At 39.6% G+C, this 20173-nt stretch overlaps 1 protein-coding gene across 1 annotated transcript; it reads right to left on the reverse strand.

Annotated features, from left to right (window-relative positions):
- Positions 1–2161: 2161 nt before the first annotated feature.
- Positions 2162–19197, reverse strand: syn2a (synapsin IIa). The gene is made up of 11 exons (XM_058644029.1): positions 18624–19197; positions 8567–8624; positions 8365–8456; positions 7982–8138; positions 7801–7890; positions 7604–7666; positions 6548–6690; positions 6388–6462; positions 5349–5451; positions 5105–5251; positions 2162–3725 (listed from the first exon to the last, which is right to left on the reverse strand). Exons 1-11 carry the CDS (start codon positions 18977–18979, stop codon positions 3591–3593), a joined length of 1419 nt encoding a protein of 472 aa, XP_058500012.1. The 5' UTR covers positions 18980–19197; the 3' UTR covers positions 2162–3590.
- Positions 19198–20173: the final 976 nt, after the last annotated feature.

Here is a 20173-nt window from a genome sequence, read left to right on the forward strand (position 1 = left end):
AATCTCATCAATCTGCAACAGAAACAATGAAGACAGACGAGAAATACTAAAGAGTGAACAAGAAGTAACATAATAACAACAACTCAGACAAAAAGGAATATATTAAAGAGTTAAAATGACTCAAAAGTACAAAACAACAAACTCAAAATCAAACAAACCTAAATGTTAAACCAAACAACACGGACTAGTCTGGATGACTGTGCTCCGCATCAGGATGTACAAATTATTTTTAATAAAACATGTCAGTTATTACGTTTGTGTATGTCAGTGAAAGGTTAATCACATTTGATTCCCTGGACTTTATGAGCCACGATATAATTTGCTGCTTCCTCTAATCTTATAATATGACTCTGAGATCTCGTCGCCGAATATACTTTCACTTGAATTTATCCAGATTCATTCATTTGGCTAAAGCACAAGTTATTCAACTGGGATTGCAGTAATGTTTTATTTTCTAAATACTAAAGGTTGTTGTTGTTGTTGTTGTTGTTGTTGTTCAGTCATTTATTTAGATTTTACCTTTAAATCTGCTGCTGCTGCTGCTGCTGCACTGCTTTTTATCCAGAGGTGTTAAGAGAATTGTGCTGATTTTGTCTTTATTTAAGCACAGACATGCCTGTGTTTTTTCCCGCAGGGGTTTAATTGTCCAGCAGAGACTGTGGTTGTTAATTTCCTCGTGTGTGTGTGTGTGTGTGTGTGTGTGTGTGTGTGTGTGTGTGTAGGCTTTCGGCTCCTGCTTGGCCTGACAATGACGCAGGTACTTCACAGGTCAGTGGCAATGTTTGTTTCCTTTTTTTAAGAGACTCATATTTTTTTAACATTGTATAAAGAGGCCCACTCACACATTTACATACACAAGATGGAAAGAATCTAAAATATTTCAATAAAAAAATACATTGAACATGTTCGAAAAAACGACGACGACACTCTAAACCAGGGCTGTCAAACTCATTTTTGTTCAGGAGCCACATAAATTGATCTCAAGTGAGCTGGAACAGTAAAATAATAAAAATAATAATAGTTAAATAACCTATAAACAACAAGGACTCCAAATTTTTCCCTTTGTTTTACATATATTATAAAGAACCTGAAATTTCTTGAGAAAAATAAATGCCATTTCAACAATATTCGTTATTAATATTATTTTTAACCATTTACACACATGCATTACAACTTACAGATCACAGTGGATCTACAGAGGCACAACACATTTAGCCACAGCTATCTGAAACTAATAATATAGTCTTTAAATGTACACAAATTCATCCTGCGGGCCAGATTGGACCCTGTGGTGTGCCGGTACTGGCCCACGGGCCGTACGTTTGACACCCCTGCTCTAAACTGACTGTAGGTGTGAGAGTGAATGGTTGTTTGTCTACATGTGTTCCTGTGATGGACTGGTGACCTTTGATCCTATGTGAGCTGGTATTGGCACCAGTGACCCTCATGTGGAGGATAAAGTGGTAGAAGATGAATGGATGAATGAATGAATGATGGCTACATAGGTTCTCCAACTCACTTGGAAGGGAAGGATGAAGGATATTCAGTGTCACGTGACCTGGCCGAGCATAAATGTACAGAATAACAACACAATAATAAAAGACCAAATATGGTATATTGCAAATGAAGCTTTATTGCCAGTGAAAGAGGGGAAATATCCAGACCGGAATGTTTTCCACATCATATTGTGTTCTGATCTTGAACAGTCCAACACCGGGTTTTTTTTTTTTTTCTTTTTCCTTTTTTAAATGTACATATATATTTAGCAAGTTACCGTTTTGCCCTTTAATAATTACAGTCCTGAAGGTCTGAAGATATAAGTTTCACCTCAACACGATGGCCAAATGAACACGTCCAGGTACAACCGATCAAATATTCAATCACAATCACTGACCCCCCAGGTGTGTGTAACCATGCAGCTATACTGAGACTGTTCCTGCCTTGGTGATCAATGTCATGGCGTTTTTTCCTATAGTGATGAGAACAACACGTCCATAAAAGCCTCAGGCATGGCTTTGTACGAGGATACGTCCACAGATACAATGGCACTTTAACACAGCTTAGAAAAGAACTGCACACAGAGCTTGCTGAACATATTTTACACTAGAGAAACAAACAGGTTTTGTTGGAAGATGGGATGTTTTTCTGCTTAGTTTTTTCCGTTTTTGTTGTTTTTGACAGTTGATTTTGGTTGCTCTTTAGCTGCGTCACCTGTCGGGTGTTGGATTAAAACATGAACGAATGAATGAATGTAGGAATATAGTTTTTTTATTTTTAGAGTTTTTTGACTTTGATGGAAGATCTGATTTCAAATCAAATAAGTCATAAGAAATGTTATTCATAAATTTTTGGAGGAAAAAAAATGATATTGCACTTTCCACCTGCTCACTGGAAGAGTGTGATCATGGCGAACATGGCAGTAACGTGAGCACACACTGAACCACCGAGCGTTTCCCTTTGTTGCCATGGCAGCACCGTGGGGATGGGCTTGTGGGGGGGTGGGATGGACTAGATTATACATTATACACTCTTTCATTATCCTATCATGTTGTCCGCTCTCCACGCGATGGAATAGCCAAAACGACGGGTCACTGCCACAGATTATTGTATATATTATATTCTCCGCTGATATTTACAATAGACTTTCACTCCAAGTAAATCATTTACTCTTTGGTTCAAGATTCTATAACTCTTCTTTCCTGATCCTACATCATAAATATCTTTAATACATATGTTATTCTTTATATTTCTGTCTATTAATGAGCATAATATCTTCTTTTGTAACACTGTGAAATGAGGGATTGAACGTCATGGAAGGCAACATACTGCATTTTCTGTGTTGTACGTGTACACACACACACACACACGCGCGCGCGCACGCACACCGTCGCTGTGTGAATGTTAATGTTTGGTAGTGAATAAGTAAGTGACCTCAAGGTCGAGGGGTTAAAACGGCGATCTCACTTCATCAGACACTTAGAACTTGACGTACACCTGCGTTTGTATCAATCATGCAAAACCCAAACAAAATAAAAAATATCTATTAGTAAAAAATGTGAAAAATAATCACCACTACACCACAGTCATACACACACACACACACACACACACACTGTATACATATTGAGATACACACAAAATGTGTCCAAACTGCACAATAGTCCACAGTTTGAACAATATCTACACACTTAAATAGAAAACAGAAAGTGAAGGAGTCACAGCTGGGGGGGAGAGCACAGAGCAGCACTGAAATCAGTGTAGGCACAATCTGCTTTTTACATCATCGACAACAGCCCCAAAGGAAAAAAAACACACAGCTACTGAAACATAGGTGACCTATACAAGCACACAAATCAACAGGTCAACGAGTAAGACAGTACATTTTTGACACTGCATAGAGTTAAACACAGTCCAGGCCAGCGCTCGGGCAGCACCGAGCTCCATGTCACCAACATCCAATTCTACAGCTATCAGCATCCACACACACACACACACACACACACACACACGTCTGCGCTCGTGTTTCGTCCAAGGTCACGTCGTCGTGATCTAGACTCTTGAGATTTGAATCCTCGGCTCTGCCGGGTGACTCAGTTTGCCTGGACCGGTTTTGGACCCACGGCCACGCCATTGCAGTCGAGAATGTACTGCAGGCAACCTTGAGGCGGACGCCCAGCTCCGTTCTTGGTGGGTTCACCAACGATCTCTCCCTTCTGACCGGCTCCCTACGGAAGACAGAGGGGATAAAAAGACGACTATAAACTCAAAATAACAACACATACAGAAATATAATCATATATACAAAGATATAAATCAGTGTTTCCCAAACTTCTTTTCACAGGGGCCACATTTTTTGAAGAAAAAAAAAACGTTTTTGAGCCAATTCACAATAAAATGTGACACGAATATATAAATATAAAAAGTCAATCAAATAACATTGAGTATAAGCATACGTCAGTGTGAAGCCGTACTCGACTTAAATGCAAACCCAAACACACCAAACTCTCTACAGATTGCTAATTTTCTTTTTGTTTATTTCTATTTTAATGACCCCCACTTTGTTCTGCCTGGTTTAGTTTTGTTGTATTTACCTCTATTGTGTCGTTAAATCACATAAACGATGTCGATGTCCTGTGTTTACATTTGTACCTTTCTAATTTGTTTGCATTCACTAAATTGGGGGATAAATCAGTGTTCACAAACTTTGTATCCTGGGACCTTCTATAAAGACCAAGACCAAATTCCCAATAACGTAACATTTCTGACTAATTTACTGCCAGTTCTGTAACACCTAATGTTATATTAAATAGGTAAATCAGACATTTCGAGCAAATAAATCAGAAGAATTTAGATGTCGGCCAATGTTTCTGGGAGAAAATGGAACAGAATTCATTACATTTAGTCTGTTTGGTATATTTTTTAATTTACGTTTGTCTCTCCAGGACAAACTTAAATATATATATAAAATGTAATCCAACTCTTTTCGAATTTTTGTTGCGAGTATTTTAGAGCTGCAACTAACAATTATTTTCATAATCGATTAATCTCACTTTTAATGATTTCTTTGTTATCCAGAGCAAAGAAATGAAGAAAATATTCACATTTAAGAAGCTTAAACAATCTGAAATCTTATTTTAATCGTGAAAAAAGCTTCAATCAGATTATTCGGTTATCAAAATAGTTGTCGATTAATTTAGTAATCGATTAATAATCGATTCATCGTTCATCTAGAGTGTTTTATTAATACTTAATGTGTTTGCTCAGGAGGATTGGAATATTGAACTGTATGTAGAACATTGACGACTTTTGTTTATTTAAGATTGTTTATTTAAGATTCCTTTCTTCGGACAGATGTTCCAGGAGATGAGATTGTGATTCACAGCCTCTGTATAATTTACAGTTTCATTTTTTGTATATTATTAAAAAAAAAAAAAAAAAAAAAGGACTCTTCAAATTATGTTTGGCAACCCCCCAAAACAAATCTCTCTCATCCCATATGTGGGTCCAGAGATCTTGTCTCTAGCAGTGACTGATCTAAATAATCCCAAGACGCATCTTCTGAGATTGGATTGTATTTGGTCATGTGACGTGTGCGTGACTGTACCTGGGATGGCTGTATGGTGGTGGGTCTCTGTGGAGCGTTAGCTTCTATCTCTGCTAACTGGTTCATCCTTGCCAGCGCCATGTCAGCAATGAGCTGCCTGTCCTCCGCCTGGTGCTCCCCCACCAGAGGCATGGAGGAGCCTGCCACCTGACAGACAGTTTGTAATTGTACGGACAGTTAACAGTCACACATTTGTAATTCTGCGTATTGATTCCTGCAAAAAGGTCTAATCACAGACTCGTACCTCTGTGATATAGTCTCTGCCGTCTTTTCCGTGGATGGCTTTAACTGCGCAAATGTCCAGGCCCCCGAAAATCTCTGAGCAAGTGTCAACCCACAGCTTATACCTAAACACAGCAATCAACACATTCTTTTATTCATCTTCTACTGCTTTATCCTCCACATGAGGGTCGCTGGTGCCAATCCCAGTGGACATAGGGCGAGATGCGGAGTACACCCTGGACAGGTCGCCAGTCCATTACAGGGTAGAGACATAGAGACAAACAACCATCCACTCTCACACTTGTGTTTAATAGAGTGTACAATTTGCCTAATTCCCAAATCTGCTTTTTTTGGGCTGTGTGAGGGTCCAGAGAACCCGGAAAAACCCATGCATACACGAGGAGAACATACAAACTCTATGCACAAAGACCCTTGTTCCAACTGGGTCGCAAACCCGGGTCTTCTTGCTAAAAAGGCTAGATCCACTAGATGTGGTCCCCCTGTGGCTGGGGTCAATTTAAAGCAGCCAATTAGCAATGAGCAATGGGGATTGGGTACGTGTTACTTGTTAGGTCGAGTCATATTTTCCACAGCCACGTGTCCACAGAGGCCTTTTTATGATCCAACTGTGGCCATGTGTGTACACACAGGAGGAAATGTGAATGCAGCAAATATGACCCAGGCCTAATGGTGAGACTGCAGAGTACTTTACCAAGCTCACCAGGGAAACAGTGTGGCCTCCACATACCAGAAAGGATGTAAACACACTGTCACAACACTCTCAACTCCTTCTTCCTTATGCATCACAAGCTCTTGTCTCTTTGTGAACCGAAACAATGCAACACTATTTGTGTTCTGCTTCCTTCTTCTGAGGATGGGCTCTGTCAGGCAATACTATCAGACCTGACTGAGGGAGCCCAGCAGCACAGGGTTGGGATTGTGTGGAGCTTAATCATCATTGTTCAGACTCATTTGACAATGGTTAGAATCTAACAAACATTTGTTCATATTCAAAAGTTAAAAAAATGACATTCTAAAGTTTATAAACAAAAGAAACCTACCTGTCAGTCATGGCCACCTGTTCAAGCATGGCTGAGCCCGTGTTTGTCTTCCAGTTACCAGAAATAGATGTTCTCCTGAAGTATGTAGAGCACACAGTTAAACGTTCACTTGCTGTAGTTCATTCATGCTGTACATCAGACATCACGCAGTTACACGTACATGTAGGCTTTGTAGTCGGTGCCGATCTTCTGGATTCGGATGTCGTACTTGGAGTCGATGAGAGGTTCTGTGGTGGTGTATGTCTGGGTGAGAGCCACGACACTGGCTATGTCCTGGAACTTACTGTGATTGTCCGCCTTCACCTGGACACGGAGAAAATACAACTGAATGAACTGATTCTGGTCATATCTGATTATACTGGTCTTAAACCAGAGCTTTTGGGGCTCATGTCTCAACTTGGACTTGAGCACTGACAACTCGGACTGGGACAACGGCATCAAAGGTTGAAGACAAGGACGTTTTTGTAAATTGGCTGGATTAACTTGATATAAAGTTTTGACATATTGCCATAGTTAAGGATTTTCCTGGCACCAGGACACTGACTTGCTTTTGAGAACATACTGTAGCTGTCAGCAGGGACAACATGGATTTTAGCCACTTAAAAAAAACGAATCTAAAAATAAATCCTTAAGGATATATTCACCTCTTTTGTCTCACCACCAGACAAACTTTTTAATCTGGAAACTGAAGCTTGTAAACACCCGGGGACACAAGACTTGAGATTTACTGTCTCAACTTATACGCTAACTTGAATTAACCACTAATGTACACTTGGACAAAAGTGCTTGGATACTCCTGTAAAGTATTGAATTTAAAGTTTTATTCAGGCTCTGGTCTCTAGTTTCCTTATTTAGACGTGGTTTGACTGGTGTGGAAGAACTTGACTGGTCCCTGACCCTCAACCCCATCGAGCACCTTTTGTAGGAACTGGAACAGAGATTGTGAGCCAGGCCTTCACGTCCAACATCAGTGTCTGACCTCATCAATGCTCTACAGAATAACTGGGCACAAATTCACATAGAAACACTTCAAAATCTTGTGGAAACTCTTCAAAGAAGAGTGGAAGCTGTTATAGCTGCAAGGAGGGGGAACAATTCCATATTAAAGTACTGTGTATAAATACTCAGGTGTCCAAATACTTTTGTCCATGTTGTGTTTATTCATCGCAACTAAACAAAAAATGTGTATTCTTTCATTTTGCAACAGAAAACTTACCTTTCCCATACCGGAGTGGGCGTGTCCAATCTTCACGACAACAGGAAATGACGGCATGCTTACCTACAATATGAAAACACGAGGGGTGAGTAATTGCCTTTTATTCTTCTCTGTGCTTTTCATTTTGCAATTTCAAACCTCCAGGAATTTGATTGCACAAGATTAAAATATATAGTTGTTTTTTTCCACAATCTCACCATCTCCTTGTAGTTTGGGTAAAAGGTCTGTTCAATCAGAGGGAACTTCTCAGCACCCAGTTTCCTGTGCGTGTTTATTAGTTGAGCGAACTGGACACACAAAGAGATTAATAAATCAGATATATGGCAGCTTATAAATTAGTGTAAGCTGGAGGATAAAATCCACTGAAGTTCTCCCTACCGCCCAGGGCTTGTCACACAGGTTGTAGATCGACTCGAGGGAATTGATGCTCGGGACGCCTCCGTACTGCAGACCGATGATTAGGTTGCGAAAATCCTCGTTCTGGGTCATACTGAAGGCGTGTTGACGAATGAGGACAAAGTCTGGCTTGAATGACCTAGAAGATAAAGTTATAGCCGACATGTGGAGAAAAAAATGAAAATCTGACCAGAAAAACTGCAACTGGCGGCAAATTCTGAGCGTTAGAAGTTATGAATCAGCACTGTAGCTGTTTTTACGTTGGATTTTACTGATGAAAGCAGTTATTTTTTTACAGCTGTAATAACACTGAGGTATAAATTCCCTTGTGTGAAGGTGTGTGTGTGTGTGTGTGTGTTCCTCACCTGACAACCTTGGTACTGTTCCTCCAAACCTGCATGTTGACAATGCAGGAGCCGTTGGCATGAGCCACAACATTGATCTCATTGAATTCAGCCTGAGGAGTTTAGGTTGAAACGAATACAAGAACAGAGAACTTTAACTTTATCTTTATTCTGTGTCACACAAGCTCTTCAAAATGGAAATCAGTGGTGCGGTAAAACGTACCTGCTCCACTTTGATGTCATAGTCCCCGTATATTTTCTTTCCTTTGAACAATTTGGGCCTGGTTGAAACAGAGACACAGACTTGTGTTAACTTTTAATGTAAATTCAGAAACTCCCGACCCCGAGAGAAAAGCTACTGTCACTTTGCAAGAACTTGGGAAATAAAGTGAAGACAAATCTATACCACTTTATTTCTCACAAGCCGCACAAACACCCACTTGCAGAAATGCAGTGAGTCTTTCTTATAGTTCTCCTAAGGACAGTGATAATATTATACATTTTTAAAACATAAAACAGCTGATGTAGGGAGAAAGGCAGGGTTATGGCAAGCTTTGACTATCTGGATTTACCATTACAGAAATCTGTGATGTCATTTTGACTCGTCAGAACTACAGTTAAATATATCTGCAATTCAATTTTTACTGGTCAGAATGATGTCACCTTTGCCATTCATGTGTATGGGGTTTTTCGTCTACAACATCATTATGACTATCTGCAACTGAACCCTAGATATCTAGAAAGGACAACGTAGATCTTCAAATGAGGATATTAATAAAAGCTATCTTGAACTTGAATTGTGACTAATCGTAATGAGGTAATGGATATCTGAAACTGGAATTAGAGATATCGACAATGACAACCCCCCGATACACAAGTATGTCAAAGGTGAAGTCACTTTGACTAGTAAAAACTCAAATGCACGTGTCTGAGACTGTATTTCAGACACAGATATCAGTAGTTAGTATCCTGTCTACTGATTAGTTAATAGTGCTAACCACGACACCAAATGTGTCGCCAATTTATATACTCATTTAAATATTTATTTACTAGTTTCATGATCAGCATATTTTATTAGAAGAAGGTTTTATCGTATACAGACATCGTATGAGACATCATCATCATCATTGGTGTTACCCAGAATCCAGAAGATGTTTTGCCCATTATCATAAAGGCCCTCGATTAAGCCCTAGGGTGTTTCCCGTAGCCAATAGGGTTTAGTTTTATAGTTTTAGGCTGGTCATTATCTTAAAATTATAGGTGGTAATGAACTTTGTGCTCTGCTATCTTTATCTGCCAGTTAAATTAAGATTTTAATGTAGAATTCTGAGATATGGCTACAAGTTGTTTCACACCCAAGTCAAAGAGTGATTGAGTCCAAGTAGAAAAAGGACAAGCAACTCCTCCCCCCCCCCCCAAAACAAAATTACATCAGGCTCTTCCTCAGACTACTGATAAATAAAGATATAAAAGTATACATAACGTTTCAGGCCATAGCCATCAACATACTAACCAGGGATAATCGGAATAACAACATAGAGCAACAGCAATAGAAAAACACCATAAGGTTGATTGTATAGTAATAATAATAATAATAATAATAAAAAATAATTTAAAGTCAGTTCACATTATACAAGTGCTATTAATGATTTCCTGGTGCTTGCTCCATTTGTAGTACTATGCCGGGGGAATGATGAGGTGAGGTTATATTACACTCAATTCACAATTGCAGAAAATGGCTCCAGATTTCATCAGCACCGCTGATTCAGCGCCTTTTTAATACCCGTCTCTTCTTCTTCTTCTTCCTGCCTGAATAAAAAGTCCACCTGCTGCATGTCCTTAAACATCTTGTTCCTCCTGAACCAAGAGTAAATCTTGTCCGATGGGATTCAGATTAAGATGGATCAGTGTCTGGAAAGTGACAGCGTGCAGAGATTAAAGGGACTTGGCTTGGCAACATAAGCTTTGACAGAAGCAACACCCCGAGGTTTCAACTCTAGAAGAGGGTCATCTACTGTAAATCAATGTTAACAGGGAACCTTTCACTTCTGTTTCCTTTAGTAGCCTCTGAGGAACCATTCCAGTTTGCAGTTCCACACTCGAGCAACAACAATAGCACAAAACAGTCTGCTGCAGTGCAAGAGAGGGAAACTGCTGCAGAGCGTCACATAACAAACTCTTTATCTAAATGGATTTTGTCGAATGAGCATGTTTGTATATTGTTAGTTTGGCCGTGACGGTGCAAAATGAAGATACTGAGAAATTGACACTTTCAATATGAGTGTGCATTGCTTGTTGAAAATCTCTCTCGTTTTTGTCACTACATTTTCAAGTTCTCACCCCTTCTTTTATGCCCCCCTTTTATTACCCGTCTATTTAGCGAGGAGGTATAAGATGAATAATTCACCCTCTATCTAATTACCACAAGAGGGCCTATTTGGCTGTGGAGGAAAACAGACATTAAAATATGAATCACCGCTCCCCATTGCTGTGAAAATGAAAAGCTTGCTGAGCTCCGTGATGAATGACATGAATACAGTATGAGAGATGTGTGTTTGCAAAACACAGCCCCTCCCTCCATCGAGAACAGATTCGAGCTGATGAGACAAGGCAGGGAAAAAACAAACCCTCGCTTTCACTCTGAGTATTTTAAAAATTGGATCTTACATGAGGAATAGCTTTATGGGGGGAATATAGCATTGATCCATCGATCTATGCGACAATAAACCACAGCACGGAGCACAGCCGAGCTCAGAAGTCTAAGTACATTGAAGGAAATGGAGATAAGAATAAGTGAGAAGGACAGCATACTGCGATATTATGGTTATCAACTGCCAAAGAGTAAGATTCATTCAAAAAGGACATCTCCCTGTAGTCTGTTCACCAACATCTGTCAAGAACATGCATGAATATGCGTTTGTCACTTCAAAGCAACCATGTCCTCTCTAATTCAGTGGTTCTCCAACTTTTTATCACCAATTGAGCTCTCGAATCAACAAACATTATCACCAAAATTAAAAATACAGTGGTGTAAATAGATCGAACTATGGACTTTTCACAGGAGGCAGAATGTCAATATTTCAAGGAATCTGCTCCAGTGTTTTGGAAAAAAAGTGTGAGTTAATTACTGAGCACTCATGCTCATGTTGGCCCACTGAGAGAGAGAGAGAGAGGGGGGAATACAAGAGGAGATACAGTATTTACCTGAATCATTCATTAATAATTATCATTGAATTATTTAAACTCCATCCAGCCATTGTTTACCACTTTATCCTCCACATGAGGGTCGCAGTGGGCACTGGAACCAATCCCAGCTGACATAGGGAGCGAAAGGCAGGGCAGACAGGTCGCCTGTCCATCACTGGGTTATTGTTATTTCTGCCTCTCAGTCAAAACAACAACAACAACAAGGAAGCAGCGTGGGCTCATGGGTATTGTTTTGTCTCAGTGTGTTTGTGGACAAAGCTTCCACAGTGACAAATATACAAAATAAAATGAAATAACATGGTTGGTGTTACTGGTCAGCACCGGGTTCGCGATCTAATGAGCCACTAAATTGAATATGTACAATTTGGATTGGAAACATTTTGGCCAGTGAAACAATAACATTAGTTTTGTTGTTTTTAATATTGTAATGCAGCAGTGTTTCATAATTAAATCTTTACAATAATAACAATAAGATGAAAAATATGTTCCTCTATTGTTATAGTAAAATGTAAATATTGACATAAAAGAGTTTATCGTTCAAAGGATTCACCCGTGGGCACAGTGAGCTCCAGCAGCTGGAGTTGAATTTTAATGTCTCATCATTCTTTTGCCTGTTTAGCATTCAATCTCATGTGTGGGTCTAATTTTTAATTAGATCAGGCTCGGCTCATACAAACATAATTTGAGTGATAACGGCTCAAGTCTCTGATTTATTTAAGAACACACTTCAAAAGCTCTAAAAAAAAAAAAAATGTAAACAATTTTAATGAAATGAAAATGAACAGTCTACCTGCCTCTGTGCTTCTGCACTTCAGCTGCGTTATGGGGTGGAGAAGACCGAGGCAGTAGCGCTCTGTCATTAGTCTGATAAGTAAAACCGTGAACCATCTGCTCCTCCTGTCACCGGAGCAATTTATAGCGAAGCATTCCTGGTATAAAACAAACCCTCTGTGGATGAACGCCAGCCTCGTCTATCAAGTAAAAACACCGGCTTTATTACAGAATGTGACCGTCAGCAGTTTTTCAATTTCGCACGTACTTTATCTTACTCTGGTATATTAAGCTTAAAGGCCCAGTGTGTTTGGGAGAATTAGGTCTCATTTAGACGGCGCCCCAAAACGGATTTGTACGATCAGAATCAGATCTTCCTGACCAACTGTTGTCTTGTCACTTTGTCTAGTCTGGTCTTCCACATGAAGTTTTATAGTTACAGGCCATGCCCCGGGAAAACAAGCAGTCGTGGATATCGTAAAAAGAAAAAATCCAATACGATATGTGAACCCTAAACGTGCTGTAAAGAGAGATGTCCGCCACCAGTGTCATGTGACCGATTGTACTTGTAAATGGATCTATCAACAGTAGGAGCATTAGTAGGAATTTAAGGGTTTTGATATCGGTATCAGACTCAGAAAAGTGGTATTGAGCCACCACCAAATGCAATTTTAGTTGAAGTTTATGAATTATGAAGTGTATTAATCAGCCGTCTATTTAAATATTTAAAATAACCCATTATGTGCTCTTTAAACACACAGCAGACAGTATAAATTCTGCTTTTAGGGGCCTTTCTGCACAAAGTTTGCATGTTTCCCTGTGTGTGCGTGAGGTTTCTTCTTCAGTTTCTTCCCACAGTTCAGAAACCTGCAAATTCGGGGATTAGGCAAATTGGACACTCTAAATTGACCGTCGGCTTACAGTGACGGATGAAATGAAAGGCTCCGTCCGTCTCCCTCCATAAATAGGCCTTAATTACAGTGGCGGACCAGGGCGAACGCACTGCAGCGACCTCAAACACATGCAGGAGGAGAAACAAGCTGCATATTCACAAATGCTGCAGATTCAACACGCAAACGAAAACAAAAATACACGCAGAAGTGAAAACACACACACAAAGGACATCGACATTTGGTTTTCAAAATAAAACCCTCAGATCACCATATCTGTGTACACGTTTGAAAGCACATCTCCTTGCAGCTATGTGTCAGAGACCTATTAATTGGACATAAGCATCTGCAAGTGCTGTATACATTGATATCTGATAGTGTACCGTAAACCAGTTGTACTGTACAATGTTTAAAATTCTAATTAAAAGTCTGATTCACTCTTTTAATCCGAAATTATTATGAACTTTAAGATGTAATAACGGCATACTTTTCTACGCCCAGAGCGAACTGATCATAAAAACTGCTTGTTCAAGGAGGATAACCTCTTAATAAAGGTCTTTTAATAAAGTAAGAATTACGGCTGGTCGTATAGAGCTGCACGAAAACGAGCACTCCCACAGACCCACTTCCATTATTGAATATGCTGGTGTTTTAGTTTTTTGCTTGTGTTTTGGGATTTGTGTGTGTTTTCTGTCCTGCGTGCGTTTTGGGGTTTGTGTGTGTTTTTGTTTCCGTTTCTGCAGCATTTGTGAATATGTAGCTCGTTTCTCCTCCTGCATGTGTTTTGGGTCGTTGCAGTGGGTTGGCCCTGTCAGCCACCGTACTTAGTGGTGAGATGGTGCGACATGATAGAAATGGAAAGGTAGAAAGGACTCCTCTGCTCCCGACCGAAAAAGATAACAGTTTCAGCTTCAAAATAACAAACAACAACAGAAAAGAAATCGCACACAGTGGCTGGTTTGTCCACTTGGGCTACTGTAGAAACATGGTGGCACCAGATGGTAACTTCTGTACGGCAAAATAAAAAATCCTCACCTACATATCTACATAATCCAAATAGTTTTTATTTTAAAGGGACTACATATATTCTATATTCTTACCCGAGTGTATTTATGTGGAATATGTTCAATCTCTGCCAATAAACCGCCCTAAATGTAAATATTTAATAGGGAAGTAATAGTCTGATAATAACATATTTTTATTGTTGTTTAACAAATGTAATAGTGTAGTAATTAGGAGATAATATTACATTTATACAATGTTATTTTGAAAGTAATGAGAGTTACTACAGACTACGATCAGTGCAATATCTTCACATTAAAATATTTATGAATAAAAACAGGACATTTTCATATTATACAGTTGAGATTACTTGGTGATTACTATATAAATACGATGGTATTACCATAGTATTACTCATTACAAAGTTATTGCCATATTGTTATTTTGTTGTAATATTAAGTGTTACCAGTCATTTTAATTATTATTTTTTTTGTAATACATCACAATAATTTTCCCATAACAAAGCAGAATAGTAAATTCAACTGGTGGTAAATATGTCTTTTTAATTTATTTGCATAATATTTAGGCCTGTTCTTCTACATATTTTGGCACTGAGAGCTGACTCTGTGTGTCTGAAAGACTCTTTTTATTTTCCTGCGTATTTTTGGCGGCTTGCAGCGCTCGTCAAGCCGGTTTCAGTTTTCAGCAGTGGGCCGATAAAAAAATGTCTCAAAACAGATTATTGTGAAATGAGATACGGCACATAAACAAACCCCTCAGAAGCAAAAGTGTGCCAACATTACAGAGAACAATGGGTCCCCTGAAAAAAGTTGCACTAAAATAGAGAGAAGGCTCAGAGTCTTGGAGTTTGCCAACAGCTATATTTATTTTTTTTAATGGGTTTTGGTTCTGAGAGCTGAAGACAAAACACTCAGTATTTCAAACCCATTAGTGTCTTCCCTCCTCTCTGAGTCAGTCTCAGTGTAGTCTTTGTTTCCTTTTGGCATATTTAACCTACACCTACAAGCTACAGGAGACAAACAGGCCCACACTCCACAGAGTAAACACAGACAGAGTTCTCCTGTTGTAACTAAGAACTGCTGGGTCAGAGCCATAATAAATAAAAATATACATATATTCTTTCTTTTTCCTCCCTGAAGCCAATGCAGAAGTAATAATAAATTGACTAGCCACCAGGGGGCATCTCCACTAATTACAAAAATAACTTGCTTCTTAATTGATATATTATGTCAGTTAGGCATGGGGCGATTTATTTTAATTTTTTTTTATTATAATTACCATTTATGATATTATTATTTTTTAGATTCTTAAACAGATGCACGTCGCAGATACATATTGTTTTTTAAAATATAATTTAATAGGATCAGATATGATGAATGTCTTGGGACCTTTCTCTGTGCATGTTCTCCCAGTGTCTGTTTGCATGGGTCTCCTACGAGTTCCTTTGGTCTCATCAAGCCTCCATCTGACCTCGCGATTTCAGTTGTATAATGACAGTAACGATCCTTCCCTTTCCGTTCCTTCCTTTATTTAGAGGACAAAAACCCTGGCACATATGAGAGGACACTGACAGCTAGTATTGTCCAGTCAGTGCCCTGGTGATGCCTCTGAACCTCCATTTGTGACGTCAGGAGCGGCTGCGACCTGGTCAAAGGTTTTACAATTTAACCCGAACAAAGCAATCTGAGCAAGCAAACACAAACAATGCGGCTGCCGTCTCAGTGATATTGAGCAGTCATTAAAAATACATGGAGCAGTCGGACATAGAAAGCCTGATCTCCCAAGTGTGTGTGTGTGTGTGCTGGATATGTGACGCTTAGAAACCACCAGAACAATAACAGTCTGCAAGGATCACGAATACAACGAAGATAAGACCTGCGTAAGGCACCAGAACAGGAAATCACTTGACATTTTTTAATCAAATATTAAGGAATGAGTTTGAAACACTATCTTATTCCCATACCAGTTAGAACGAGCCTTTGATGATTGACGTGCTTTTTAGTTTAATGAACTATATTGTGTTTTCTCTGCCAGAACTGAAGGGCAGTGTGTGTGTCGGTGTACTGGCACGTCACGCTGTGATCTCAATTCCCCAAACAAGCCACTTCCTTTCCTCTTAGAATTACCGACCTCTTAAGGCTGGCATCCATCCCACTGACGAGAGGCTAATCTCATTAAAAAGAATCAAAGTTTCTATTGAATGGAAAAAAAAAGCCAGTCCCGCACAATTACGTAAGACAGGCTGTCTGAAGTATGCAATATCCTTATATAATATAATGTGATATGGTGTATTAGTCTTTAATTTCTTTTAATTTCATTACAGTACGCAAACATCCTCTGATGGAAATACTGCTCTATCTGTATGTGATCTGTGAGTGTGTGGAAAACTAAACACATTATACAAAATATACAAAAAAATTATAAAATATGAAATAATAAATAGAGTCACCTTATCTCTCGCTCCAGCTTAATCCAATTTCACTATACCTGTGTGTGCAGTATATGTGAGGAAGAGGAGGATGATGAGAGAGCAAATGATCTTATTGGGAATAAATAAATCTGCCTCCTGTGAAAAGACTGTAGCTTTCATTTGCCCGGCCACTGTATTTGAACATTTAACTTTGAGAGCTCAATATTGTCTTCCAGCTGGAGCACACTGACTCCCTTTTTTTTTAAGAATCAATTTTGAAGGTCCGTCATTGAGAGCCTGTTTGTTTGGCTGTGCCTGTTTTTGAACCGGTTCCAAAGTTGCCCACGAGAAACTGTTTTTAGCTGCTGGGCTCGGAAACTGTAAGACCCTGCCTCGCTACACCAGACGTGCAAATTCAATCGAAGCCAAAAACCTTTTTTATTTTTCGTCACGGATCATCATTTCTCAGCTTTCCTGATTTTTGCATCAATTAAATAACAAAACATTACATTTTACTTTATGCTTTAAAATGTCCTCCTTTTATTGGGTGTTTTATATTTTGCACTATCTCTATATTACTATTTATCTTATTTCCGTGTCTATTGTCTTAAAATGTTGCAGGTGCTTTGTACATAAAGGTTTACAATTCTTTTTTATTATTGTCGTTAATCCTGATATAAAACTCATAAAACAACAAAACAGACTGCAGAGTTAAATGCCAGTTGTGAAGGCTTTTTTGTAATATGGGCAAAATTACCATTCAGGCTTATTCTTATTCCTGATTGTGCTGTTTTATATCTGTCCCAAATGAGTTGCCAATGTTTGAATCCTCAAATAAAAATCACTGTTCGTACCAAGTCAGCCCCAGTAATCCCTCTGTGCTTTGAGGTTTAACCATAAAGTTTATTAATAATAATAATAATAATAATGTACCACAAGAGACACAACATAGTGTGAAAAATAATGTGAGTTATCCACTGTGCGATACAGCAGCACAGCTCGAGTTCATATTGCAGTGGAAAAAAATCGACTGGCAGCTGAGTAAACAAATGTTAATCATGAAGAGGTGATAGATAGATTTTGACGTATAACACTTCTCCTTCTTCTTCTTCTTTACCACAGTAGACTGACAAACACACTTGCTATAAGCTGCCCCCACTCTCTGGGGCATTGACTCTCTGTAATTCCCTAAACGCTTCCTTCTTCTCAGCCCTCGCTTGACATCACTGATGAGATGGTGTCTATTTCACCAAGCAGGCTGAGTAATCTTTCTACAGCACGTCCGTCCCTGCACATGACTGAGACCCGTGCACTTTTCTCTGCAGTAAATTACATTAATCATTCCTGTTTCATGTGCATAGCATGTCACGTGACCACTCTACCACTGTGCAACAGGGAAATCCCACTGGTGGAGGGAAAACACTGCAGTCCCTCTGTGTACCCCAATCCTGCACAACCTGTGGAACTCTCATTTGGATAACGGTGAAATGCAACATTACAGGATAACACTACACATTTTGTTTTTTTAATAATTAGTAACCGAGTTGTATGTTATTTTCTGTTCTTTCATTATCTACATACAGTTTATTCAAGATAATTCAGAAACAGAGGGAAGAGAGAACAACAAAAATCCTCCATCTTGGTGTAATGTCATCACTGCTGAGAATCGATGGACCGCGTGTGTGTTAAGTACTGGCTGCCTTTTGTGTATGACTATAACTGAGGCATGTTGTGCCATCAAACCACAGCAGCAGAGCCCATTCACCTCTGCAGGGTGCTTCATACAGATGTTGCTTCCAGTGGCTCTGTAACCACTGCACACACAGGAATCATGAGGGATGAGAAAAATCAGCACCAAAAATGAAATAAAGCAACATAAAGCACACATGTATATATATATATATGTATATATATATATATATATATATATATATATGTATATTACTCATATGATGGAGCAGAGCAACATATCATCTTACCACTCCTGTTGAGGCTCGTCGATGACCAGGAGGATCTTGAACTTCTTTGGTGTCGTGACTTGGGTCTGCTCCACAAGCCCCGCTGAGGCAGCGGTCTGCTTCACAACGTTGGTGATGGAGCTGAAGAAGCCCGCTCCCGTGGACTGAGACTGCTGGGGTTTCCTCTCCGGTGCAGGGGAAGTGGCTGCAGGTGCAGGCCCGGTTGTGGGAGACTTGGCTGTGGGGGTCGTGGTGGTGTTGGAGGAAGCAGATGGAGGAGGCTGAGCAGGGTCAGGCCTCTGGAGGTCTGTCATGTAGCCATTGGGAAGGTTGGAGATGAACGTGCTGTCCGAGAGACGGCGGCGCAGGTAATTCATGGCTGGACGCTGGAAGAGGCAACGATTGCTGGGTGTGGAAAACGATTCTGCAGCAGAGTCTCTTCTCTTAGCTGATAATGGCTGAGCTCCCAATGCAAAGTCTCAGCGACTGTATTCCCTCCCAGCTCATCAGAGCATCCTCAGAGCTCCCCCTCATGGGCAGTGACACTCTCCTCCGTCTCAACCAATCCCCTTGCACTCCTGCATCATTGCAAACGATGCTTGAGCCATGCCTCTCCTCCTTTTCCTCCTCTCTCCTCTCTCCACCCTCACTCACTTGCCTGCCTGCCTTCCTTCCCTCACCCCTCCCCCATTTTCTCCTGCCTCACAGGCGTCATGCTCTTTTTGATCCACAGCATTGTAAATACAGGGGTTTCCAGTGCAAGTGCATGAGGTTATACCGAAGAGTGCATCATAAATGCCTCCCTCTCTCCTCTTTGCCCCTGTCTGTCCTGTGTGTTTTTCTCAGTCCGGTGTCCACGCAGAGCAGTTGTCTGTGTGTATTATGCAGCCATGAAATCTAAAATGGCTGTTAGTAGTGGTGGGCAATGCTGAATGAGAGGTAGTGTCAGCTGCAGCAGCAGCAGCTCAGCAAGCAGCAGACACTACAGGCACAATTCACCTCAGTATTTTTATTATTGACTCATTTATAATAATTTATAAATAAAAACAGATTTTTAAATGCTGTTACAAGCCTGTTATTTACATTAATTATGACTAAATGCATACTTTCATCTTAAAGGTGCCTTCAGTTACATCAAAACTCAAAAGATGTTAAGTTTGTCCATTGTGGACTTTTGTAAAAACGTGGTGGCAAGTGATTAAATTAGAAGTGCAATTTTTTTATTTTCCACTTCCTGCTAAAATGAAAAATAATTTCTCTTAAATCTTATGCACTAGACATTTCATTACATGACAAATTGCCTCTGCTATTAGCAACTCCAATATGTTTTAATTAAATGAACACAAGCTTTAGTTTCCCCTAAAAATAAATGGAAAAAACTGCTTTGAGCAAATGTGCAGCTGCTTCTGGAGCTGGAACGTGGATCTCACCTTATCTGCCTTTTAGTGGATGTTTTCTATTTAGCTCTGTCTCTGCTTTCTTACCTTTTTTCTGTGTTCAATTATCTTTGTTTAAATGTTGATTCAGCTGCCTTTTATGTACAAATGGTGCTATATATATATATATTGATA

This window comes from Solea solea, chromosome 11 (assembly GCF_958295425.1).
Source record: "Solea solea chromosome 11, fSolSol10.1, whole genome shotgun sequence".
Taxonomy (NCBI): domain Eukaryota; kingdom Metazoa; phylum Chordata; class Actinopteri; order Pleuronectiformes; family Soleidae; genus Solea; species Solea solea.

Excerpts from the sequence above, each read along its gene's own strand:
- syn2a (XM_058644029.1), bottom strand. The coding sequence starts at position 18,979 with ATGAATTACCTGCGCCGCCGTCTCTCGGACAGCACGTTCATCTCCAAC. Across the intron at positions 8,625-18,623 it reads GACGAGCCTCAACAGGAGTG|GCCCAAATTGTTCAAAGGAA; the intron begins GTAAGATGATAT and ends TGTTTCAACCAG. Across the intron at positions 3,726-5,104 it reads CCACCATACAGCCATCCCAG|GGAGCCGGTCAGAAGGGAGA; the intron begins GTACAGTCACGC and ends TGTCTTCCGTAG.